Source organism: Bos indicus x Bos taurus, chromosome 12 (genome assembly GCF_003369695.1).
Source record: "Bos indicus x Bos taurus breed Angus x Brahman F1 hybrid chromosome 12, Bos_hybrid_MaternalHap_v2.0, whole genome shotgun sequence".
NCBI lineage: Eukaryota > Metazoa > Chordata > Mammalia > Artiodactyla > Bovidae > Bos > Bos indicus x Bos taurus.
In genome coordinates this window covers 21,005,229-21,031,699 of record NC_040087.1, presented here as the reverse complement: position 1 = coordinate 21,031,699, position 26,471 = coordinate 21,005,229, and the positions used below count along the sequence as shown (strand labels likewise).

General features: G+C 50.9%; 1 protein-coding gene across 3 annotated transcripts in view; it reads left to right on the top strand.

Annotated features, from left to right (window-relative positions):
- The window catches only part of DHRS12 (dehydrogenase/reductase 12), a 40,339-nt gene extending 14,672 nt beyond the window's left edge, over positions 1-25,667 (top strand). Inside the window, exons 4-10 of one of the 3 annotated variants that reach the window (XM_027557318.1) lie at positions 2,957-3,049; positions 4,251-4,332; positions 18,407-18,468; positions 19,724-19,828; positions 21,421-21,511; positions 24,028-24,165; positions 25,016-25,667. In XM_027557318.1, coding sequence (XP_027413119.1) covers positions 2,957-3,049; positions 4,251-4,332; positions 18,407-18,468; positions 19,724-19,828; positions 21,421-21,511; positions 24,028-24,165; positions 25,016-25,125 — 681 coding nt within the window. In that variant the 3' untranslated portion in view covers positions 25,126-25,667. Of the gene's footprint in view, positions 1-2,956; positions 3,050-4,250; positions 4,333-18,406; positions 18,469-19,723; positions 19,829-21,420; positions 21,512-22,847; positions 23,149-24,027; positions 24,166-25,015 lie in introns of those variants that run through there. The other 2 variants (XM_027557320.1, XM_027557319.1) reach the window with 2 other exon arrangements.
- Positions 25,668-26,471: the final 804 nt, after the last annotated feature.

The window sequence follows — 26,471 nt, the reverse complement described above, 5'->3', positions numbered from 1 at the left end:
CTGTGGGCTCGGCCACGTTCTTTACCAAGTGGATTTATATAGGAAAAGATGCCAGTATGGTTCTGCTGATGCTGTTGAGCCCTCCTTATACCCAACGGCACCATCTTTGGGAGGAAGAACTGAAAGCAGGAACCATCATGTTTCCTGGGGTGCGGAGAGGGAGCCCGCAGCTTGCAGCCTGCCCCATCCCCACACACAAACCCCCGGCAAATCCTCTCCTCTTGCATCTGTGTAAGTGGTCTCCAGCACTCCCTGAGAGCTCGGTGGTCCAGGGCTGGCGATACCTTCTGCCCATCCCTGGAGGTGTGGTTTCACTGACTCAGTGCCTCCAGGCTCTGCTGCTCTGTGATGACCCAGAGGGGTGGGAGGGAGGCTCACGAGGGAGGGGACATTGTATACTTATGGCTGATTCATGGCATTGTATGGCAGAAACCAACACACGATAAAGCAATTCAGTTCAGTCACCCAGTCACGTCTGTCTCTTTGCGATCCCATGGACTGCAACATGCCAGGCCTCCCTGTCCATCACCAACTCCCAGAGTCTACTCAAACTCATGTCCATCAAGTCAGTGATGCCATCCAACCATCTCATCCTCTGTCGTCCCCTTCTCCTCCTGCCTTCAATCTTTCCCAGTATCAGAGTCTTCTCCAGTGAGTCAGCTCTTCGCATGAGGGTGGCCAAAGTATTGAAGTTTCAACTTCAGCATCAGTACTTCCAGTGAACATTCAGGACTGATTTCCCTTAGGATGGACTGGTTGAATCTCCTTGCAGTCCAAGGGACTCTCAAGAGTCTTCCCCACACCACAGTTCAAAAGCATCAATTCTTTGGTGCTCAGCTTTCTTTATAGTCCAACTGTCACATCCATACATGACTACTGGAAAAACCATAGCTTTGACTAGACAGCCCTTTATTGGCAAATTGTTGATAAAGCAATTATCCTCCAATTAAAAACAATTTTTTAAAAGCTTAAAACTTGGAGTTGTGGGCCCCTCAATTGTAGGTGGCGGACAGAGCAGCAGCGGGTATGGGGATGCTGCTGGAGGAGCAGGTGCACAGAACAGAGGAGGGAACCCCAGGATCAGCTGCTCCTCTCTGTCTGTGAAGCTTTTTCAGGGGGACGAGGGGAGGAGCTGGGCTCTGCCCTCACTGAAGCCTTGTGGGCTAGACAGTGCGCTTAGCTTTCCTGAACCTCAGTTTCCTCATCTGAAAATTAGAAGTGATATTATTTTGTTCAGGTTGCATTCAGCACGCACCATCCTTAGTTGCGGCATTCGAATTCTTTATTGCAGCATGTGGGATCTAGTTTCCAGGCCAGAGGTCCAACCCGGGCCCCTGGGTTTTTTACACACCAGCACCTGGCTGGTTCCTTCTCCTGGTCACAGAGGACAGCTGAGCTCTTCTGGGCACCTCTGTCTTCCTAGTTTCTCGCAGAGGGAGCCAGATGATTCCTTGCACCTTTTCAGGATGTTTCATTTCACCAGAATTCATGGCTGATTTCCCTGTTCCCTGCTGCTGCTTCTATTTAATTCTGAGATGCCTTGGGTGCTTCTAGGAAACTCAAGGAGACTGTGGGATGGTCAGAGTAAAACTGATTTTAGCTCACTTGAATTTTGTTGGTTTTCAAACCTGGATTTTGTGTGTGTTTTGCAGCCCTGCAGGGTGGGAGGGGTGTCCTACAGAGATGTCAGGGAAGGCCTTGGAATGAAAGGATTAGGTGTCCGGACTTGGCCTGCCCTCGAGAGGCTCATGGCTGACTCTGGTGTGAGTCAACAGCCTCGTGTTCACTCTGGCTGGGCCAGGGCCTTCAGAGACTTTTGAGAAGAGTGTAATCCTGTACGGACAGTGCTTTTCCTCTCCCTTGAAGGCAGAGGAAGACTCAGTTATGGCAGACTTAAGCTGAACACGGCATTCAAGCTCCTTACAGGCCTTCTGAGTCATGATAACGTTTCTCATTCTCTGAGCCTTTGTCTCAGGGTGAGGCAACATGTTTTAAGATCAGTAGAAATTCTTCCTTGGGTTCAGTGGCTCAGTTGCTGGGGAAACGGAGGCAGGGCACTGAATTCTGCTTTATCATGGGTTTTATGGCTTGTCTGGAGGTCAGTTCCCAGCAGCAGAAATCTCTGCCCTGGGTTGGTGATAAGTCTCTGACGCCTGCTAGAGTTCAGGGACACTGAGCCTCAGCGACGTTCAGTGACGTTGAACTCAGGGACGATCAGTGGGTGCTGAGAACGCAAGTTTCATTTATGTGCTGGGAGAAAGGGCCCAACAGCCAAAGTGCATTGCTCATTTACATGCATGGCTGTGTGTGCACCACTGGCATGGGGCGCCCTTGATGTGGCTCCTCCATCAGGGAGTTGTGAGTCTATGGGGGTGGGGTGGGGGAGTGGGGCTGTGTCCAGAGGTAACCATAGCACAAGGCTGGGATTGACATTGTAAGCAAGGACTGAGTCACAGAGGAAGTTGTCATCTCATAGTTCTGATGTGCCCTAGATATTCTCTTAGGAACAAAATATTGACAAAAAACCCCCAAATGATTGGTAGGAAACTATGACACATCTATGCAATGTTTTGTGGCCATTAAAAGAAATAAGGTGGATTTATATTTAAGAAAAAAATCTCTAAAATATGTTGTTAAGTGAAAGAGAAGGATACAGAACAATGTATAGTCTGAATCTATTTATATGGAAAAGGACTACACATACACATGTATATGTATATATAATGCTTAGTGTATGTATATAGATATATGTTTATATATAATGCCTAAAACATGTATGTATAAATGTTGTATGTACTTGAAGTATTTCTGGGTGATTCATAAGAAACTGTGAACAATGATGTACTTCTGAGCAGTGAGACTTTCCATTTTATATCATTCCAAATGATTTTTTTTTAATGCTTTTTAATGAAAAAAGTACATTTTTTAAAAAAGCTTCTTTTGTTTTCTGGTTTAGAACATCTTTCTGCATATTGTGGACCTGTCTCTACCCAAGTCAGTCTGGAAATTTGTTGAAAATTTCAAGCAGGAACATACCCTCAATGTCTTGGTGAGCTTTGTAAACATAAGTAGGGGATAAAACTCATGCATGTGTGTTTCTCCTCTGTGTGGATGAAGAATGTGTGTGTGTGTGTGTATGTATCTTTACGGCGACACGTTAGTGAGACTCTTTGATGGGGAGGCCTGTTCATGTCACCAGGTTCACTCATTAGACTCATTCTAACCGTGTTGCTTGGATGTGTGAGTAAAGGAAGGGACCCTATACTGGGTCTTTGGGGGTGATGGAAAGGTTCCATTTTTTCATAAAATGATTTGTGTACTGCCATTCTTGAACTCTGTAGATTTGGGGATTGATGTATTAAAATTAGAGGCTCGGGGGAAATTAAAAAGCTTAGTCCAAAAGAACACGTGTTGCAGACAACCGAATCTTTTAGCATCACAGTCAGTTGCTCCATGGAGAAAGTTGGAAGACTCAGGTGGGTTGCTGTCCCTCTGCTCCTCCCACATATTCTGCTTTGAGCTGAGCTGCTTTGCTGCCCAGATTGTTTCTCGTGTGCTCCACAACGTTCGTTCAGACCCAAGTCTAGTCTTGCACTGTCCAATATGGCTACAGAGCATTTGAAATGTAGCCGGTTCAAACTGAGATGTTCCATCAGTGTAAAAATCCACCAAAGTCGAAGACTTAGGGTAAAAAAAAAAACAAAAGTAAACTAACATTTTTATATTGATTACATTTTTATGTTGATTACATCTTGAAATGCTACTATTTTAGATATAGTGAGTTAAATATTATACATTATTAAAATCAATTCTGCCTGTTTCTTTTTATGTTTTTATTTATTTTCTGGGTGAGTTACGTTTTATTTGGGGCAAAATGAGGACTGCAGCCTGGGAAACAGCACCTCAGATCACTCTGAGAAGCTGTTTTTCTCTTTACCTTTTTAATGTGACTACTTTCTAGAAAACTTGAAATTACATACTTGTACTGGATAGCATTGGTCTAGACAGATTTCCAGGGCACTTTATTGTGAATTAGGTTGCCTGGCCAAGCCGTAGTCACTGGAGGTCTCTGCACAGTCCCATGGCTGAGCCGGCTGCACACGTAGTTTTGATGTGAAGAAACAGTAGAGCAGAACATGAGTTGTCATCCTACACATGTGTGACCAGTGCTGGCGTGGGGCTGTGGGTTGTGGAAACAGGTCTCTTGGCCCTATTTTCCTTTATTTTGAAATGGGAACTGTAATTTCTAGATCAATAATGCAGGTTGCATGGTCAATAAGAGAGAGCTCACAGAAGACGGACTCGAAAAAAACTTTGCTACCAACACTCTGGGTAAGTGTAAGCGGTTCTCTTATTTATTTTTAGCAAAATAAATGGAGAAGGATCAGAAACTGTAGAAGGATCAGAAAAGTAGTGATACACTTTTGGAGTTCTTGGTGCGTAGCTTGATTGTATTCACTTTATCTTTAAATGCATTATTTTTTCTTCATAAAACACTCTTGTCTTATTTTTTATAATATGCGTTAGTGCCAGAAATACTATTCTTAAAGTGGTTTTTTCCTGGGAAGCTCAAGGCTCATTATAGACATGACTTTGGTGAGGAGGGCAGGGTCACCTTAGGTGGAGAGGGCAAGTATGAAAACTGCAGCAAAGAGAACTTCCGGCCAGGGCTGAGGAAGGAGCAGCCATAAGACAAGAACATGGACCTAGAAAGGCGTTCGTTTACCTGGAACACAGGACCCCTGGGTTCCAGACCCTGCTCTGTAATAACTGGCCAACGCGTTTTGTGCCAGGTCAGTGATTCTCAAAGTGGGGTTCCTGGACCATCACCAGGGAACTTGGTGGAAATGCACATTCTTGGGCCTTACCCCAAGATCCACTGAATCCAAAACTGGGATGGAGCTGAGAAATCTGTGTTTGAATGAGCCCTCCAGACGATTCTGATGCACACTTAAGTTTGAGAACCAAGGGGCCAGGATTTTAGGCTCTTTGGATTTTTCTCCTTGAACCAAGGGGTCTGGAATACAGATCTTCCTCAACTTGGGATGGGTTAGGTCCCAGTCAACCCATCATGCGTAGGTTGATCATGTTGTAAACTGAAAATGCATTAATCCACCTAACCTACAGAACATCCTTGCTCAGCCCAGCCAACCTTAAACAGGCTGAGAACACTTGACGTTAGCCTACAGTTGGGCAAAATCATCTAACCCAAAGCCTAGTTTATAATAAAGTATTGAATTCCTCATGTTTATGAGATATTGTGCTGCAAGTGAAAAACAGAGCGGTTTCTGGCCCAGAGTGGCTGTAAATGTGCAGGCTGTTCTCTCTTGTCACTGCCTGGCTGACTGGGAACTTGCCGCGCATCCTGAGAGAGCGTCTTACAGCTTATTACCAGCTCAGGAAAAGTTCAAAACCCCAAATTCAAAATACAGTTTCTAAGGAATGCATATTGCCTTCACACCATCGAAAAATCTTAATTCAAACTGTTGTAAATTGGGGACCGTCTGTAGACGATTTCAGTGCCTTGGAGAGATTTCACCTTGGAGAGGCAATGAATCTCAGATTCTCCCCGGTGACCATACCGCTTCCTCTGAGGAAGTGAGGCTTTTAATAAAGCGTTTTAATTAATCCTAAGTCACAAGATGAATGGTGGGGGTTCCTGTGGCTCCTGGGGTCATTGCGGGTGACCATTAGATAGCAACCTCTTCCCACCCAAGAACTGAACAGTGTGAGGAGTAGAATAATAATGAACGAAAGCCCTAAGTCACTGTTGTTGCTGATGAGGCTGGTTGAAGGGTGTGGCTCAGGTGAGAGCCAGATGGCTTCCTTAATGCTGAACTCCCAGAATTAGACAGCCTTGCTGGCTTTGTTGTGGCTGGATAATCCCAGACAGACACCACCAACCCCTCCCAGGAAGCCCAGTTTCTTGCTCCCAAATGTACTACATTTATTACCGGAATGCTCACCTCCTTGGGATGGGGGAAGGAAGGGGCCGAAGGAGGTTGCTCATTGTGCTCTCTCCAGGAGGAGGGGAACATAGGGAGTGGAGAAGGACCCTTCTGCCCACTCTGAAGCTCTGAGCTTGCATTTCTTTCTTTTTAAACAAATCTCTGGGAGCTTGCTATGAAACGCTGCAGGTTTAGGACAAAATGTTCCCATCTTCTGCTTTGTTCCAAATGCGGTATCCTTGCCCAAAGTACCAGAAGTACACGAATGTGGGGTCATGCCAGGGTTTGCCTTCTGACTCTCCTGGATGGTAGGGACTCCTGGGGTCCTAGCAGCTGGCCTCCTAGGTCGGCTGCACCCCCAGGATCAGCTTTGTGATTTGTAGGGCCCAGTGGCAAACAAAAGTGGGGGCTCCTCTGTTCAAAAAGTACAAGGGTTTGCCCAAGACGAAGCCAGCTCTGCTGCTTCCCACCCACCCGTCCAGCACCCCACTCCATTCCACTGGGTGTGTGCTGAGTGCTAGGCCCGGAGGGGGCGGTGGTGGGGGATGTGTACACGTCGTTGAACCCGCAGCACCGCCCTGTAGTGGAGGTATTCCTGCCTGTACAGTTACAGATGGAAAAGCTAGGACTGAGGGAGCTTGTGTAACTTGCCCAAGGTCAAGTGGAGGAGCCAGAATTTGAAGCCAGGTCCGTCTGCCTCCAGAGCCTATGTTCATAACCAGGACCAGTTCTGCCAGCCTCTCCCCCAGAATCTCCTTCCTCAGATCTGAAACTGCTTTAATGTGAAATAAGGGCTAAGGGAGCCTGGGAGTGGGGAGACCTGCCATGCTGGGGAAGCATGGTGTAGGGCTGGGGCACTGCTTAGAGGACCCCCTGGGAATCTGCATTGATTGAGAATGTGGGTAGATATGATGGACTCCAAGACTGCCTTTTTTTTTTTTCCCTGAGCTGCATGGGTTGTGGGATCTTAGGTCCCCAGCCAGGGATTGAACTCAGGTCACAGTAGTGAAAGTGCTGAGTCTTAACCACTGGACTGCCAGGGAACTTCCTTTATTTTTTGCCTTTTTCATTACACAGCCGGTTATGCTGTACTTTTGTATGGATCGGGTCTGTTACCAAGGACCTTGATATCTCTTCATTTTCATTTCCTACTTGTGCTAGAAACATTGATCTTTCCAACTTCTCTGAGAAGCCTGATAGTTTTCATGCTTAATATTTATTCATCCTCTCCAGAGGGGAAGATGGAGTCCAATGTACACAGAGGCAATTCAGTGACGGGAGGCCAGGTAGACGGCTCTCTGCTTCACAGATGAGGAGATACAAGGAGGTTCAAATATTATTATTCTTGAGCAGGTCCCGAGCCCAGTGGACAGCTCAGACCTATGTCTGAGTCCTAGGAAATTGCTGGCTGCCTTTCTAATACGAAACATGTTTTCTCAGCCCGATTATGCAACACGGGTTACGTTGTTTTCTGTTTTCTAAGATTCAGTTGGGCCGATAGAAATACCTCCAGTCCTCAGGCAGACGTCAGTAGATTCCTGATAACCCTGAGGACAAGACAATACTAGCATCTGCAGAATTTATCACCAGGTTCTAAGGGTTTGGAAACTCTTAGGTTTGGTGGAGGATCACAGATGCTGTCAGAACCTGTGACTGTGTGTGGCTCTGCGTGACAATATCATAGTACATGAATTAGATACAGTTTGGAAATCACTCTCCTTCTCCTTTTGTGGGTGTGGGTGGGGCCTGGAGAGGTTTTTCATCATTCACTCTCCCGGGGAACAAAAAGGAGCTGCCTGGGGCAGCTTTGTGGGGAGATGAAGCGTGGAGGTGAAGTGATCTCATGAGACAGATTCTGTTGGGTTGCTGTTCTTGCTCCTGGGTTTTGGGTCTTCTCCAAGCATATACATTTTGCCTGTTAGCATTCAGCGGCATTAAGAGTCTGCGAGGAGGGAAGACAGATGTGGGGAGGGGGTGGTGGCGCTTGGCTGAGTGCTGTGCTGGCAGCCGGCCACAGCCCGAGCTCGAGCCGATTAAAACTCTCACCCACATCTCTGCCCCTCTCACCCACGGGGCACAAGACGAGGATGCTGTCCACGTCCTCCAGAACTGCTGTGTCACCAATTAATTGGCTGTAATAAACAGGCGGGGTGCCTCAGCCCTTTAGTAGAAGGTGGGGAAGTTCAGTTGAGGTCATTTTGAAAGGCCATACATACATCGTGTGTGCGAGCATGTGCGTGCTAAGTTGCTTCCAGTCATGTCCGACTCTGCGACTCTATGGACTGTAGCCTGCTAGACTCCTCTGTCCATGGGATTCTCCAGGCAAGAATGCTGGAGTGGGTTGCCGCGCCCTCCTCCAGGGGATCTTCGTGACCCAGGGATCGAGCCTGAGTCTCCTGTGGCTCCTGCATTGCAGGCAGATTCTTTACCACTGAGCCACCAGGGAAGCCCATACATACATCAGTGTGCAGTAAATGTTCACGTTCTCTTCACTTCACATTCTATTATCTGGAGCTTTCTACTGCTGGCATAGATCCACGGAACTGCTACTGAAAGCAGGGACCCAGGGTCCAGAAACACCTTAATATGTTTTTGTTGTTTAGTCACTAAGTCACATCTGACTCTTTGCGACCCCATGGACTGTAGCCTGCCAGGCTCCTCTGTCCATGGGATTTCCCAGGCAAGAATCCTGGAGTGGGTTGCCATTTCCTTCTCCAGAGGATCTTCCTCACCCTCCCTGACCCTTCCCCATCTTCCAGGAATTGAACCTTCATCTCTTGCATTGACAGGCAGGTTCTTTACTGCTGAGCTACCAGGAAAGCCCCACCTTAACAGTGATGATACTAATGGTAATAATGTACACACTGGACACTTTCCACATGCCAGGGCTGTACTGTTTTTCTTGAATTATCTCATTCAGTCCTCCTAACAACTCTACAGATTTCATAGACAAGGAAACTGGGCCAGAAATAGTTTGAAACCAGAGTCTGTGACTCACCTTCCTAAATAAAATTATAGTTGGTACATTTTTGCTATAGGGTTGTATCTGTCAGCTCTTGCTACATAACAACCATCTCCCAGATCTCTGAGGAATACAATAATAAGCATGTATTTCTTGCTAACTCTTATGCAGGTCTGTTGGGTGGACTAACCTCAGCTGGGCTCAGCAGGGTATCTCAGCAAATAGGGCCTACATTATGTTCCAAATCTTTGCATCCTCCTTGGACCATTAGGCTGGCCAGAGTATGTTCCAGCAGCAAGAGCAGAAGCCCAAGTGTGCAAGCACCTTGCAAGCAGATCTGCTAACATCTAACCACTAAAACAAGTCATTTCACAGAGCCCTGAATCAAGAGTCAGGGAAACATACTCCTCCCAGGAAGGTGGGGAAGAGGGAGTGAATATGGTCAAACAATAATCTGCAACAAGGGTCTGTTTTATTATATTCTAATTCTTTGGAAATGAGTCCTCTGAGTTAAGGATGTGGTTAACTATTAGCCTGAAATGTTTAATGAGCAAAATATTTTGTCCGTTCAGTAAACATTTATAGAGCACACACTAAGCTGTGATCAGTGCTAAGGATTCAGAAATTATAGGGACTCCTGGTGCAATGGAGGAATCAGACACACAAACAATTTCAGTGACTATACAGTAAGTTCTCTTTTCATCCATGAAGGGAGCTGGGGCCCAGACCCCAGGAAAGCAGAGAACAGTACTTCTGAGGGATATGCCCTCAGACACTGAATGTGTTTGGCACCAGGCATTCTCACTTGTCAATAATCCTTGGTTCCTGAAACCTTCCAGCTCCCAAAGTTTCAAGATTCCCAGAGAGACACAGTACCTGGGAATAGTAAGCAGTACAGCAATGTCAGGTAATATTTCTGTAACACCCAAATCCCTGAATCTGGAATTGCAGTCCTTTGTTATTGTACTTCCCCTATCCGCCCAGACATATTTCCATTATTTCCCAACATGGATCCTCTGCCAGTGCATTATTATTTTTAAAAATATTTACTTATTTGACTGTGCTGGGTCTTAGTTGCTGCCATGTGGGATCTAGTTCCCTGACCAGGGATTGAACTCGGGCCCCATGCTTTGGGCACTCAAAGTCTTAGCCACTGGACCCCCAGGGAAGCCCCCAGTCAGCCCATGACCTCCATGCTTTTATCTCTGAGGCTTCTCTGCCTGGAATGTCCCCTTCCTGGCTCACTTTCACTTCTCTGCGACTCGGTTGAGAGCACCCCTAGCCTGGAGCTTGGCCAGGGCCCCTGCTCTTGGCTCCCAGAGCACCCTCTGTGACTCTGTCTTAGCACCATAGAAGTCACCCATCAATAGGTGGTTTCTAGTAAAGGGCATGAGTCACTGAGGGCAGGCACTGCCTGGCCCTTACGAGGAGCTCAGCCTGTGATCCAGCTCCTCCTGTGACGTGTGCAAACTGCCTCAACCTCCCCAAGCCTCACATCCCCATTCTGTAAAATGGGATCATGATACCTTTACAGGCTAGAGGCAAGGGTTAAAGAAGGAGTTGGAAGCTATGTTCCCAGGAGAAATCAGATGTTCACACAAAAACATGAGCATGAATGTTTATAGCTACCTTATTTTTATTCCTCATCACCCTAAACTGAAGACAACCCAGCTGTCCTTCAACTGGCGAATAAACTGTGGTACTTCCACAGCATGGGATGCTGTGCCACAAGTAAAAGGAACAAAACAAGGACATTTACAGCAATGTGGATAAATCTTCAGTGCATTGGTGAAAATCAAGCTAGACTCAAAAGGACGCATCATACGATTCTATTTACATGACGTTCTGGGGACTGGGAACAGATCAGTGGTCGCTGGGGGCTAGGGATGCAAGGAGGGTGTGATCACAAAGGGTCCAGATGACTGTGAGGGAATATTTGGGGTGATGGATGGTTCTGAATCACTCTACAATGTAATACATAGTTAGTTACCCAACCTTCTGCATTGGCAAAGGCGCAGAGAGCTATACACACTCACACACACACACACGAGTTTTACTGTATGTACAGATATATAAGATAAAGCAAAAAGAAAGGACAGCATCTTAGCTCTGGGCACAGTGAGTCTGTTTCTTGGTAAGAAGCAGATCCTTCATTGCGATGGATTTGAGGTGCCCTCCTTGGTAATCCATGCGCTCCTAGAAAGGGCAGTTTTCTCTCTAGCTTAGAGCACAGGTCACCTGGCTCAGGCCTGGGGACAGCGGGTGCTCAGCACTATCAGCTGGCGAGGAGGACATGCAGTGGCCCCTGCCATGCAGTGCAGCGCTGCGCAGAGGTCGGGGTCAGAGTCCCAGAAGTCAGAGGTCATTCACCCGTCGGCTTTAGTTTTCTGCTGCTATCGAGGCTGTTTGGGATGAGGCAGAAAAACCTTCTAGAGTTGAGCCCCCGGGCCATGGTGTGCCTGGACACCGCCCCCCCCCACCTGCCCTGCCTGCCTCTCCAGGGTGGTATCTGAGCTGCTGCAGTGCTCAGGCTGGAGTGATCTTTCTCAGGGCCCCGTGGGCACCACTCTCGTACTCTCCCAGCCAAGGAGCACTGGCCCCAATCCAGGGAGCCAGCAAGGTGCCCGGCCCCATCCTGTCCTGGGGGCTCAGAACCTTGTCTGATGATCTGGTTGGGGTTCCATGGTGTTTTTCAAGGAGTGCTACCCACAGCCATTCAAGCAAGTGCTCATTTGAGGAATCTTAAAAACAAAATCCCAGTTAAGCACCTTCATGCTTTTAATGAGCCTGCGCTCTCCCTGCTGTAAAGCAGGGCCTTTCACTGTGTCCCAGGGGTAGTGGCAACAGTCTCCCTCTCAGATGTGACAGCAGGGAGCAGCTTCAGTCATCCTGCACCAGAAACACTGCTTTAGCCTCCAGCACCCTGAGGCACGGGCCTCCCTCGTGGCTTCAGGGGTTAAGAATCTGCCTGCAATGCAGGAGACCTGGGTTCGATCCCTGGGTTGGGAAGATCCCCTGGAGGAGGGCATGGCAACCCACTCCAGTATTCTTGCCTGGGAAGGCCCATGGACAGAGGAGCCTGTCGGGCTATAGTCCACGGAGTCCCAAAGAGTCGGACACGACTGAGCCACTAAACAACAAGAGTCCTCAGGCTCAGACCTCGGATGGCCTGGGGAGGACAAGGAAGTGATGACATTTTCAACTCTGTGGGTGACCTGGAGTCCAAGATAGGTGCCAGGCACCACCACCCCCACCCCCAGATGGCTCCTTCCCATTAGAGCTCACAGAGGTCTGTCCCCACGTTTAAACAAGGCTCTCTGGCTGCTCTCGGCTTCAACCACCCTTGAGTGAACCCTCCACCCCAAGGCTCTTTGCACAGACTGTACCCCATGCCTGGTCACTCTCCTTCCCACCCCTGCCCCCTCCCACACCCTGCCTCTCCTCTCAATCTTAGCTCAGACGTCATCTTGTCGCTACTGTGGCTCTGACGCACCCCCACCCCACTCCATGTGCTCACAGCAGTCCACACACTTCTGCACAGCATTGACCTCACTGCAGGTTCATTACATGATAACGTGTTAATGCCTGATGAACACCTCGAGGCGAGGATCCCTCACAGTACTTAGTACTGGGTCTGGCATTTAAAGGGGCTTCCCCCGTGGCTTAGGGGTAAATAATCTGTCTGCAGTATGGGAGACACAGGAGACACGGGTTCAATCCCTGGGTCAGGAAGATCCCCTGGAGGAGGGCATGGCAACCTACTCCAGGATTCTTGCCTGGAGACTCCCATGGACAGAGGAGCCTGGTGGGCTACAGTCCATGGGATCGCAAAGAGTTGGACACGACTGAAGCGACTTAGCACACATGCAGCCACTGGTATTTAAAACGTGGAACTGGAAGTGGCAGGGAGAGGGGGAAGTTGAGGTTGGGGGCACGGGGAAAAGATCTGACTCCCCCTCATGCTGTCTGACCCCAAACCAAGAGTAAATGCCCCACGGGAAGTTGATGACTCGAATTATCTTCCTTATTACTGAGAGCAGGACTCAGCTTGGTCCTGCTTCCTCATTTTCTCTGGGACTCTGTGCTGCCAGCTTTCCCCGTAATATGATCTTTGAAATGGTCTTTATATAATTTGTAAAGTGAGTGTGTGAGGCCCCGGGGCTCACTGTGGGATGTTTGTGTTACTGTACCCGTGGGACAAGTACCAAATGGTATTCACCATGCAGCTGTCTGCTCCTTTAAAATGTACACCAGTAACTTCCCAGGGGTAGAAGGACAATTATTTTCCCCAGCAGATAGTACAACTGGTAAAGCATGGACCCAAATATACCCACCTAGTAACCAAAATGACTTTAATTCAAGCTGGTTTTAAAGGTTTCTTTTAATAGAATGTCCAATCAGTTCTCCGTGCTAAGTGTGAACGCTGCAGTATATTTTTCTCATCAAACAACTATTTTAATGCTATTGAAATATATCATACCCATGCTATGGTATGGTTTCAGGGGCCCCATAAATTTAATATTTGGATGGAACTGTGGTTTCTGGAACGCTTTAAGAGGACTACGCATCTGTCCTCCAGCATCGCCCGGCTTGACACAGTTTAGCATCCCTTGCTAATTAGCTTATAGAGAGAGATTTGCTTCAAGTCATGTACCCATGTCATAAAGGTCCTTGTTGCTGTATTTAGAAGACTGTGTCCAACATAAATCCACTCCCAAATCTCCTTCTCGTAATGAACTTCCATCGACATAATGAGTTCCTTGGAAGGAAGGCATTGTGTAAATTTAAAATACTAATGAGTCATAATGATAATGAATTACTTTCCTTATTACTGGGAGCAGCCTCAGCTTGGGCACATTATCCCATGGCTGAAGGTGTCTTCCCTACACCCAGGCCTGCCTCCCCCAGGAGCCCAGACTCTAAAATAGCTTCTCCTTTTTATTTATTTATTTTTTTCTTTCCACATCAAAGCTCAGAATCCCCCAAATGTCCCTGGTCTTAGCTAGTCAGTCTCGGAGGAACAGAAGTTACAGAACTGGTTCCTGATAGCACTGAAATGGCCAAAGACACCCACAGCCATTTCCAGCAGAGCCTGCCTGTGCCTTCCCAGGGATATTCCCATGAGCTGATGTCACAGGCAAATGGGTGGGTTTTCTAGCTAAGACAAGCCCAGTGTCTCAGCGATTGTCTGGTTACCAGGAGCAGGAACCCACACAAGCTGACTAAACAGAATTGATCTCCTGGAGGGGGACGCAAGGATGGCCTTCATAGAACTCAGTGGTGGAGGCACAGCTGGGCTTTGGAGGGGCGTCAGGGACAGGACAGGAGAGCATGAGGACCGGGCGAACTTTCCGTTTCTCTGGGACCGTTGTCCACAGACTCCGTCCCAGCCCTCCCTGTATCTGCTTGTCCATACGCACGGACCAAATATGGGGGCCGCTGAGTCAAGGGTCCTGTGTACACATGGTTGGAGGGAGAGTTCGACTGGCACAGCTCAGGTCAGGAAGAAGAGAAAGTGCTGATCGCTCAGTCGTGTCCGACTTTTGGGACCTCATGGACTGTAGCCCACTAGGCTCCTCTGTTCATGGGATTCTCCAGGCAAGGATACTGGGGTGGGGTGCCATTTCCTTCTCCAGGGGATCTTCCCGACCCAGGGATTGAACCCGGGTCTCCTGCTAAGATCGGGGTCACCTCTAACTCAGTCTGCTCTGTCCATGTGGTCGAGGCCACATGGCTCAACGACAGTGCCAGGCCCAGGGTCACGACTCGGTGTGTGTTGTGATAAACAGGATACGGGGGTCACCCCTCAAGGTGGGGGGGCACATTTCCGGAAGAAGTCCAGCATGCCAGGTGGAGGAGTTTTCTGCTTAATCTGATTGGGAGCCTGGAGCGTTGTAGGGCTTTGGGGCCTGTGTTCACAGCGGGCTGGTGGTAGGATCTGTGAGCTGGGCGAGGAGCTCCTGGCGCCAAGTTCATCCCTGGGGAACAGTGACTTGCAGACAAGGGAATCGTTCCTACTCCCTTGGCACTTCAGTAGGCTGAGACTCTGTGGTTTAATGATTCAAGGAAAGAGATTAAAAAGAAAAAAAGATTTGCCATCTGTTTTCCACTCTGCATGGACTTGCTGGGAACTTGGAAAAGTCACAGAACCTCTTTGGGATTGTCTTAATTCCAATTCTTTTCATTAAAAAAATATATAAATATATACATGAAGTGAAAGTGTTAGTCACTCAGTCATGTTCAACTCTTTGTGACCCCATGGACTGTAGCCGCCAGGCTCTTCTGTTCATGGGATTCTCCAGGCAACAGTACTGGAGTGGGTAGCCATTCCCTTCTCCAGGGGATCTTCCCCACCCAGGGACTGAACCTGGCTCTCCTGCATTGCAGGCAGATTCTTTACCATCTGAGTCACCAGGGGACCCCAAATATATACATACATATTACTTATACATTTTTATGTTATTAATTGAGCAGTTTTTTTTTAAAGTTCTTATTGGCTTTAATCAGAGATTGATAATTTTGGGGAGCATCCATTAAGCAGTAGATGGGGCATGAAAAAGCTGTACAAGGCTAGAAATTTTATAGGCAGGAGGGAATAGGAACAAGGAAGTTATATGGGGCATTTTGCAGATTTTTCTTGTGTTTCTCTTTGCTGGCCTGAAAAGATGTGGAAGGTACATAGGAGGGGCCTCAGAAGGGAGGCTAGGAGGCTGGAGGATTCTAAATTGCTTATGGCTGGAAAGAGAGGCTTCATCTCCTTCTGAGAGGGGAGAAATGCTTGCTGCGTGTGAAGAGTGACACGTGTGTTTTGAAATCATAAAGCTGGAGACCCAGGAGGCAAAAAAACGTGCATGATGGCTCAGATCTGCTTGGGGGTGTAGCTGGGCCCCAGGAAGTAGGGTGGGGAACTTGGAATGAGGGAGATTTTTTTTTTTAATTGGAGTGTAGTTGCTTTACAGTGTTGTTAGTTTCTGCTGTACAACACCATGGATCAGCCATAGGTGCACACATATCCCCACCCTCTTGAATCTCCTCCCCTCCCCCAACCATCCTCCCCTTCTAGGTCCTCACTCAGCACTGAGATGAGCACTCTGCGATGACCTGCAAGGAGATCTGTTGTGTTTTTTTTTTAAGATAGAAGAGGCCCCGGAAGGCCTGTTGTTAAAAACTGCAGTTTCTCCAGGAGTTTTTAGAAAGCACCTACTACCTGGCTGTGCCTTACAGTTGAGGATGAGTGGCCCAGCTAATCTTCCTACAGGGTAACTCTGAATGTGAAAGTGTCAGTCCTTCAGTCGTGTCCAACTCTTTTGTGACCACATGGACTGTAGCCTGCCAGGCTCCTCTGTCCATGAAATGCTCCAAGCAAGAATACTTGAATGGGTTGCCATTTCCTTTCTCCAGGGGATCTTCCCGACCCAGGGATTGAACCCGCGTCTCCCGCATTGCAGGCAGATTCTTTACCATTCCCTGGTGGCTCAGGGAAACCCCACAGGGTAACTCTACTAGCATCTAAATGGATACAGCATATTCTCGCAGAGGATGAAGCAGAAAACAAAACACATCACTGTTTCCTGGGCTTTGAGGAGAGACGCAAAGGGGCCCCCCAGCTCTCATCTATCCTGGAGGTGTGCTGGGTCAGCGGGTTGAGCAAGTCTGATCCTGGAGGGAAGCAGTGGAATCTCTCAGGGAGAGGGTGAAGGCTTCCGCATGGAACCTGCTTCCAGCTTTCCTTTCCTTTCCGCCAAGGAGTCATTTATGACTATCTGTCGTGGCAGGGCTGATAGCTTTTGGCAGAAGTCCTTTCTACTTCTCGCAAATTAAATCAGAGAGAGAGTCACCAGCAGTGAATGCAAAGGAAGGGTTTAAGGCCACCGCATGGAGGTGAACAGCTGTCGGAGGCCCAGCATTCACCAGACATTAAAAATCATGAATGTTAAAAACAAACAAGCACAAATATTAACAAGGCTGGCCCCTCCAGCAACGATTTGGGGTATGGAGAACTGAGAATGCTGTGTGAGGTGACAGGCACAACTGAGAATCGCTAATAATAATAGTAATAATGATAAAGAAAATGGCAACAACCAGTGCCCACAGAGAGCATTCCAGTTCTCAGGCACAAACCCTCTGATGTCAGGAGGTGGGCTCGCCAGCTGTCATCTCCTTTTTGCAAGAAACCCAGGCTGTACTGGTCCGGCGACCTGCCCCTGGTCGCACCGCTGGCAGGTGCCAACCAGGACTCAAATCCAGACTGCTGGCTCCCCCAGTGCCCTCCCCACAGTGCCAGGCTGCTCCCGTGAGCTTGGGTGCAGGGTGGGACACGTGCTGGGCTCCAGGTGGGGAGAGCTGGTCAGGCAGGAATTGAGGAGTGACTCAGGAAAGAGTCCGGGGCTTTCATTTAAACCTGCTCCCCCTCCCCCCACCACCCCGTAACAAAAGGTAATATATGTTCATTGTTTGGGGAAAAAAAATACAGATAAACATAAGAACATAGACATAACCTGGTGGGTCAGATGGTAAAGAATCCCCCTGCAATGCAGGAGACTGGGGTTCCTTCCCTGAGTCGGGAAGATCCCCTGGAGAAGGGAATGGCTACCCACTCCAGTATTCCTGTCTGGAGAATCCCATGGACAGAGGAGCCTGGTGGGCTACAGTCCACAGGATTGAAAAAAGTCAGACATGACTGAGAGACTAACATTTAGACATAATAACTGTCCACTCAGAGAGAAGCATTTTAAACATTTTAGCGCACCAAAATATCATCCTTGCAGATACTTTCTCCTCATTTTGACACACCTTTTTTCACAAAAATGGAATTCTGTTCTTCCTGCCATTGTATAATGCTTCATTCCGTATACTGTGAATATCTTTCCATGTCAAATAACACTTCAACAGTATCTTCCTCATTTCATTAAAAATGTTATATATATGGCTTTATGATTACAGAAATAATCGTAAGATGCTATGCTCATTGTAAAAATATTCAAGTTCAAACCGTACAGAAATGTCCAGTAAAGGAAGGAAATATTTTATTAATCCCACCCTTGGGGCCTGAGCCGTGTTGCTGCGTGTCCTGTTTCCGCTTCATATTTTTCCATGTACAGGCTAGACGTAATGAACACGTGTGTCTATATACATTTTTTTTTCCTCCTCAAAGCGGGCTCACAGACTGTTGTGCAGTTTGCTTTTTTTCTTTCTCTGGTGTGGACATCTTTTCGTCTTGGTGTCTGAGGTTCTAAGGCATCTTTGTTCCAATCCTGGGGAAAGGAAACCCCTGTGAGGCTGGAGAAGGGACAGGCTAGTGAGTAATGGCAATACAGGGCTGGTTCCATGCTGAAATAAAAACCCTCCAAGAGGAGGAGACTGCGGCTCAGGCAGCCCGCTCACCTGGAGGAGTCAGGTAAGGGCGCCACCTCGCCTCCACCCCAGGGCCATCTAACAGGAGGGGTCCCAGCCCCCGACGGCCCCTGAGACCTCACGAATGCTCTGTGCCCCCCAGGTGTATATGTTCTCACAACCGCCCTGATCCCTGTCTTGGAGAAAGAACACGACCCCAGAGTGGTGAGTTGACTTTGGGGATGTCTTGTAAGTCAGCAACTCTGTCCCGGATGGGCAATCAGTGGTCCTACATTTGCGGCCCCAACTGTCCCGAGGTGGGGGCGTGCTGTCCACGTCCACAGTCAGGGCCAAATTTGGCCCCCAGGGTCCAGAGGCCTTGAGGTTTGATAACCTGAGATCCGGCAGTGGTGTGCCGGCCCAGGCAGCATCCAGGTGGATCTGGGGAGTTGCTGATGCAGCGGGCAGGGGTCCAGGCCTAGGTGAGGGTCAGCCTGGGGCTTTGTCCCATGGACATGCATACTTGCGGAGCTCCGGAGGCACGGCCTGGGCTTCCAGGATGCCCCTTCTGGCAGTAGAGGCTTCCTGGGAGCCGGCTGTCAACCCAGCTCCCTCTTGCTCTCAGGGGCTCCTCCACATCCCCTGCTCCTGCCTCTCATCCTGGCTGGGTTGTTGCACACAGAGCCCATGAAAAGGGAGGCAGAGCCATGCAAAGGGCCACATTCAAAACCCCAGCCCTCACCAAAGTCTCCTCCCCAAAGTCATCCGAGAGTTGGCAAAGCATTGGGAAAGGGAGGAGCTGGGGAGGCAGGCAGGGGTGGGTGGGTATATTTCCTGGAGAATCTGCCACTCTAGTGGGAGGGGACAGCTATGGAGTTAACGGCTAATGGGTTAACATGACAGAAATGAGAGAAGGCAGGAAGAGGGCAGTTTATGCAGGCTGCCTTCTCTCTGCTGTGGGGGGTGTGGGGGGCAAATAATGACCTCCCTGGATCCCCGAGGTCCAGGTCCCAGTTCCTGGGGCTGTGTCACCTTGACCTGGCAGAAGAGACTCTGCAGATGTGATTAGTGAAGGATCATGAGATGGGGGGTGGGTTTCGTGGATTATCCAGGTGGGCCAGTGCAGCCGCAGGGTCCTCAGAAGAGGGCCCGAGTCAGAGGAGACGTGAGGATGGAAGCAGAGGTCGTCAGGGTGGTACGGCCACAAACCGAGGCCCAGGAATGGCCTCCGGAAGCCGGAGACGCCAAGGAGGGAATTCCCCCCTCAAACTGTCAGAAGGTCTCTGCTGATACTTCGATTTTAGCCCCACAAGACACATTTCAGACCTCTGGCTTCCAGAGCTGGGGGGAATCCACCTGCGCTTTTGTAAGCCTCTTAGTCTGTGGTCATTTGTCACAAGAGCAATAAGAAACAGATACATGGAGAAGGGGGATGGGAAGGTATTACGAACTTTTCTTCACAAATCTCCATTTACTGCAGATAACAGTGTCCTCTGGAGGAATGTTGGTTCAGAAACTGAACACCGATGACCCGCAGTCAGAAAGGACAGCGTTCGATGGCACCATGGTCTATGCACAGAACAAAGTAAGCGAGGGGCTGTTCTCAACACGGTCTCCTGGGCTCTTCTCCATGGAAGGCTTATTCTGGGATACACAATGGCTTGGATCTAATTCCCAGAGCACCTGAATGTCCCTCACAGGAGAGAGAATCCTCTTCTCCATCAGAAGCCCAGCTCAGCTCTGCCTGGACCAGGGTGGAGGTGCGGGGCTTCAGCTCACCCCGAGGAGGAGCCACAAAAGCTGCCACCTCTCTTCCCGAATATCTCAGACCCACAAGGAGGGTGGTGAGAGCAGGTGATCCCCACAGCAGGACCCAGCAGAGGCTCCTTGTCCTGCGTGGCTCAGAGAGGAAATGGACCCAGGGGGTCCCTTCTCTCCCCCTGGGCAGCCCCTGCTCACTGGCTGGATGGATACCACCAGAACCGTGCTGGGTTTCTGGCTCCCTTTGTGGGGTACGCACTCAGTTGCTTCAGTCGTGTCTGACTCTTTGCAACCCCATGGACTGTAGCCCGCCAGGCTCCTCTGTGCAAGGGATTCTCCAGGCAAGAATACTGGGGTGGGTTGTCATGCCCTCTTCCAGGGGATCTTCCCGGCCCAGGAATCGAACCTGTGTCTCTCATGTCTCCTGCACTGGCAGGCAGGTTCTCTACCATTAGCGCCACCTGGGAAGCCCCACTGAGGGGGATGCACATCCAGTTCTGAAGACACGAAAGCTCAGAGGTCTGGTCTCATGGCCACTCGGAACAGAAAGTTCTGTGTCTCAGCTTATCACAGCTGTTCTAGGAGCCGGCTGTATACCTGCCACAGTCACCGTTCCTGCCCTTCAGTTCACCTGGTGGGGGGCTCCCTGGTGGTTTGTGAAGCTGCCCTCGCCCACAGCTTTCCCTCTTGTTCACAGAGGAGTCCTGTCCCACCCCCCTCCCTCTGTACCCCAGTTCTCTGCCCCACCTTCGCTCACCAACCCCCAGACCAGCTCCTGGTGGGTGACTTGTCATGACTCAACATCCCACCAATCAGAGGCACCAGGCTTCTCTACAGATTTTCTGGAGAACCTGGGGACAAAGCACTCACTCCATAAATGGGGCCCAGGTGGCTCTTTGTAAAATGTAATCTAACCGCCCTGGGAGGGGGCAGTGGCCTCCACACAGCTGAGGCTTTATGTGGGGGTACTTGGCGATTTTTAAAGAAATTTGCAGCAGATGCATTCTCTAAGCCTCTCAGGACGGTTCCCACACTCCAAGGTTCCTTCACGTGTCCGCAGACACCCACTCAGTGCCTGCAGGGCACAGGGCCGGGGGTGCTCTGTGCTCCCACCGCACTCGCGTCCAGCAGCAGATACGGTAACATCGAGAGGGCGCTGTGGGTGTACTTTCCTCGGGGGAGGGAGGGCGAAGCCCCCAGGCCACCGGCAGCCTCATTCCTGCTGCTGGTCTGTCTGCGTCTCAGATGGCGGGGCCAGGACGCAGCCTTGGGTCACAGCCAGAGCTCGCTGGGTGAAGAGCCGATGATTCTAGAGGAAGTTGCGATCTGACTTTGTGGAGGGCGGGGGACGGGGGCTCTGCACACCCTCAGCCCCCCTGCTTCCCCCTCCCATCTGTTCACCCTCACCCCGTCCAGAGGCAGCAGGTGGTTCTGACGGAGCGGTGGGCCCGAGCGCACCCGGCCATCCACTTCTCATGCATGCATCCCGGCTGGGTCGACACCCCAGGTAGGTTTTTAAGTTCCCTGCCGCCCACGTTTCATCTAAAAATATCTGGGTGGCCGCAGGACGGACTCTCCCCAGGAATGACCTAGAACTGGTATCAGGAGGATGAGGAATGGCTTCGTTTCTGCGGGAGCCAGGCAGACTGGGACTGGAGAGGGAGAAGCCTGGTCCTCAGAGGCAGAGCTGGTGTGGTCAGTCTGCCCCACGTGTGCATGGCCCAGGGAGTGGGTGGCGCCTGGGTTGGGGTATGGCTGGGGACCCCTCCCTCGGGACAGAGGGTGCTTGGTCCACACCCAGTGTTATGGGAGATGCTGGGGACATGGGGATAGGCCAGGCCACCTTCCCACTGCCTGGGTTTCTAGAAATAGTGAATGCACAAGGGGAAGTAACAATCACAAGGGGGCAGGTGGAATTCTCTGGAAGCGTGGAAAAAGAGGGAAGGAGAACAGAACTCTCTGCGGGGTCAGTCCCTCCCACCTCTGAGACCTCGGCGTATCACTTGGGCTCTGTAGCTCTTTCCTCCTCCCCCAGCAAGGGAACTGAAAACAGCAGCCGTGGCAGAACGCCTGGGACACGAGGGCTCAGAGCTGCTCCCAGTGCTGTCTCCATACCATCGCCTGTGCCCTCACCCCCTCCTGGGGTGGGCACTACCACCATGCCCATTTACATCTGGGGAAACTGAGGCACACAGAGGGGCTGGGACGTCCCGGCTGGGCCCGGCCACAGTCTAGTGAGAGGCAGGCTCTCATACACTTGCTGTCACCTTCCGAAAGCTGGTTTAGCAGAGGCCTTAATATCTGCATCTACATCCTTGGAATTCATCCTAAGAGATGCGGAAAATGAGGTTGCTCGTCCCAGCACTGGTGCTCGGAGAGTAGGTTGATAAATTAGGGAACACCTGCACGGGACATCTGTTCAGCCCTGAACACCGCTGCGGATAAATGTCTATGGGAAGCAAACAGTGCTATCTCATTAAATGCAGGTATCGGGCCCTCAGACCTTAGAGCCTTCTGGTCTTACTTTTGATACACCTACGTCCCCATGGAGAAGGGGGTGCATCGTGCCCCACTGCATCCCACGGAGACCGGGTGGGGGGAGGTGCAGCAGGCCCGCCTGCCGGTTGGGGGCGGGGGGAGCTGAGGACATCTGGCAGCCTCCTGTTGTAAATGGAAAGGGGGGGTGTCCTCCGCCGAGCACTCCAGGAGGCCCTCGGGCCAGGGCTGTTGGGAGAGGGCGGCTTCTTATCTTGTGTCACTTCCTGGTGGGAGACGTGCCCAGCCTTGCCTGACCAGGTAGCTCCGTCAGCCAGTGGAGAACCACCAGCCTCTCATCCCCGCAGGACATCACCCTGACGGTCCTCACATCAACCTGTGCGCTGGCCGAGTCTGCGCTCCAAGGTCACCACCTGAGTCCAGCATCTGGGTCAGGGTGCGGTCAGCCATCTGTGGTCCACAGGTCACAGGGCCAAGACTGGGCTTCTCAGAGGCTGCTGACTGGGCCTCAGTGTCCAGAGGGAGGGCTGGGGAAGGGCCTGAGCCCACAGACACTCGTCCTCCCCGAGTGGTATGATGTGTGTGTGAGCACTAAGTCGCTTCAGTCGTGTCCAACTCCTTTTGACCCCATGGACTGTAGCCCGCCAGGCTCCTCTGTCCATGCGATTCTCCAGGCAAGAATGCTGGAGTGGGTAGCCATTCCCTTCTCCAGGGGATCTTCCCGACCCAGGGGTTGAACCCATGTCTCTTACGTCTCCTGCACTGGCAGGTGGGTTCTTTACCACTAGCGCCACCTGGGAAGCCCAACGGGGGACTCAAATGCCTGCTGTTTACTCATCAGAAGTATTCCCTAATTTTCCCACAATAAGCAAGTACTGTTTCTGTAAAGGGAAAAAGTAAAAACGTTTATTTTTAAATTTTGTTTTAGATGATCCTTTCTCTGAAATCCTCTGATCTCATTACATCTCTCCAATGTTGTTTTCTCTGCTTTCTTTTCTTTCTTTGGCTTCATGAGAGAATAGTTGTGCTTCCCAGAGTGCTAACTGTAAAGACTCTGTGTTCCCCGAGGTCTGTGGGCAAATGGGGGTGTGTGTGTGGGGTGGTGTAGTCTGCAGCCAGTGCTGGGGAGGATGAGGGAGAGGGAGGAAAGAGTCCCTTCCCTTGTTCCAACACGCCTCGCTGAAAAAGCAGAGAACACTCTCACAGCCCAGAGGACACTCAGCCTGGATCCTGGGAGGATCAGAAGCCTTGAGAAGATGGGTCCCCCAGGACGGGGGGAGTCTGATCCCCTTTTGCCCCCAGGTGTGACCCTCATTTCTCAGGATGGGAATCCGGAGGTCCAGGGGATTTTGCTCCCAGGGGACAGGCCTGTCTGGGCCGACAGCCTGCATGAACACTGTTTTGAAGTGGAAAGAGGGCAGTTGGTGATCTCATTCCAACTCCGCGTGGTTATTTTGGTATTAAAGCAGCCAACTCAGTTGAGGATGAGGGCGCTGTCCTCACGGCCCTGTGTGTGCCTCCCCGCAGGTGTGCGGCTGTCGATGCCGGGCTTCCACGCCAGGCTGGGGGCCAGGCTGCGCTCCGAGGCCCAGGGCGCGGACACGGTGCTGTGGCTGGCCCTTGCCCCCGCTGCCACCGCCCAGCCCAGCGGCTGCTTCTTCCAAGGTGACTTTCTCTCTGAACCACAGCCCGAGGGTGTCTGGAGGTGGACCCTCCTCTCTCCCTGGTTGCGTGGGGAGGGGCTGTCTCCCTTCCCCTTGATGTGCTGGCTTGCCTTCGGGGGACGGCTCCTTGGCCTGTTATTTTGGGAAGGGCCTCACCTCTGGCTCTGCACTCCCGGCTTTTTGCATCCGCCTTCCCGAACTCAGTGGGTCCTGTGAGGATGAAGTAAGTCCTGGGGTTGTAACCCCTGACTTCAGTGTCTTGGGCACGGCTGGACCTGTGGGGCACCTCGGAGACTGGAAGCTCCTTTGCCGGAGCCCAGGGCCTGGGAGTGAATCTCTGCTTTTCTGTTGCTGGGGTGGCTATCTGTTCAGCGTTTGCTCCCTACCCAGGCGGGATCCCAACAGGCAGATCTGAGAAGAGCAGGCAGGCTGAGGAAAGAAGGTGGAGGTTCCCCTCCCGCCTCGGAGGTGGCCACGCTTGCGTGAGCTGTGATGGAGTTCTGGGGACCCTGTGGCGGCCAGGAGGGTGGCTGTACCCTCTCTCACTATCACCTGCCAGACCAAATATGCCACACTCCCGGGTCCCCGACCCCCACCAGCCGGCACCCAGGCCTGGGGACCCTGCCTGCCGCCAGCCAGCCCCCTGGAGTCCTGCCGCCAGCTGTCGGCGCTCAGCCTGCCGCCCGGCCTCAGCCTCCCTTCTGCAGCACCTCACTGTCCCCGCGGACCCTGAGCGCAGGGGTGGCCGACCCCCTTCCCGTGTGGGCCCCCACCCCCGGCAGTGGCCGCTCACAACTGACCCGAGGCCCGGCCCTGCCGCTCCTGACTGTGTTTCTCTCTCACGTTTACAGACCGGAAACCGGCGCCCACACACTTGCCTCTCGCGAGGACATCGTCCTCACCGGCCGAAGAGGAGAAACTCATTGAGATCTTGGAAGAGCTGGCTCGGAGATTTAAATAGCCCAGGCTAGACCCAACACGGAGCCGGAATTGCCTCAGGAAATACGGCAAGGTGCGGACCAGTGGCCAGCGAGGAGACCCCACTGCTCCTGCCCCGCCGTAGACCGGCCCATCTTCCACGGCTGTGCTTTGAGCTGGTTTCCTCTCCGTCAGGAGTCACAGAAATTAGTCCCGTTCTTTATATATAAAGCCTAGTACTGAAAGCTTGACTCACCACCGCCTCATGGGACCGCAGCTGGGTTAACTTACCCTCTGGGGGCCTCATTTTCCCTGTCAGCGGAGATTAGAGTGCTCCCTACCTCATGGGGTGGTTATAACGATTCAGTGAGTTACCACTTGTAATGCTCTTAGCAGAATGCCTGGTGTGTCATAAAGACTTGATACGTGTTAGCTACTAACATCAGCATTTAACTGACAAGTGTGCTAAAATTCATGGGGGGAGAAAAAAACCCCTAAAGATTACCCCCTGTAGCAATGAGGAGTCCAGGATGGAAACTTTTATTTTAAAATACATGATTGCGGCTGAGAGCAAGTGAACCTTCATTTTCCGCAGTAGCTTCTTCTGTGTAAATCTCTCCTTGATTTGTGAGTGTGATTTTCTTAAAGATTCCGTGTCACTGTCAGTATCAGGGGAGCAGGGCCGGGAGGGGAAAGGAGGGGGAAGGAGGGGATGCTACACTGCCCTGGCCTGGCCCTGAGGCTTCAGGGGCGAGGCGGAACCAAGGGTCAGTGTTTATTTACAAGCAGTAACTGGAGGCCTGGTTTACAGGTGCTAAGATTAGAAGCGGCTTCAATTATGCACTTGGCAATCTGGTGTTGCCGTTTGGTAAAACTTTTAAATTATTTGCATTTTATGTCTTAGTGAAACAGGGAGAGCTCTAACACAATCGGTGAACAGATTTAGGAAAGCTCTGCTACTGCTGTCACTTCAGTCGTGTCCGACTCTGTGCGACCCGATAGACGGCAGCCCACCGGACTCCCCCGTCCCTGGGATTCTCCAGGCAAGAACACTGGAGTGGGTTGCCATTTCCTTCACCAATGCATGAAAGTGAAAAGTAAAAGTGAAGTCGCTCAGTGGTGTCCGACCCTCAGCGACCCCGTGGACTGCAGCCCTCCAGGCTTCTCCATCCATGGGATTTTCCAGGCAAGAGTACTGGAGTGGGGTGCCATTGACTTCTCCGGAGGAAAGCTCTACATACACTCTGGAAGTTCAAGGGGAAATGAACATAACTCGGCATCAACGGAGGAGGAGGACCCGGGGAGGGGCGGGCACAGCTCAGCCAGTCCCACCATGCCGGGCCTCGGAGGTGTCTGAGGTGCTCAGATCGGGCTCTTAGCCAGGGAGCT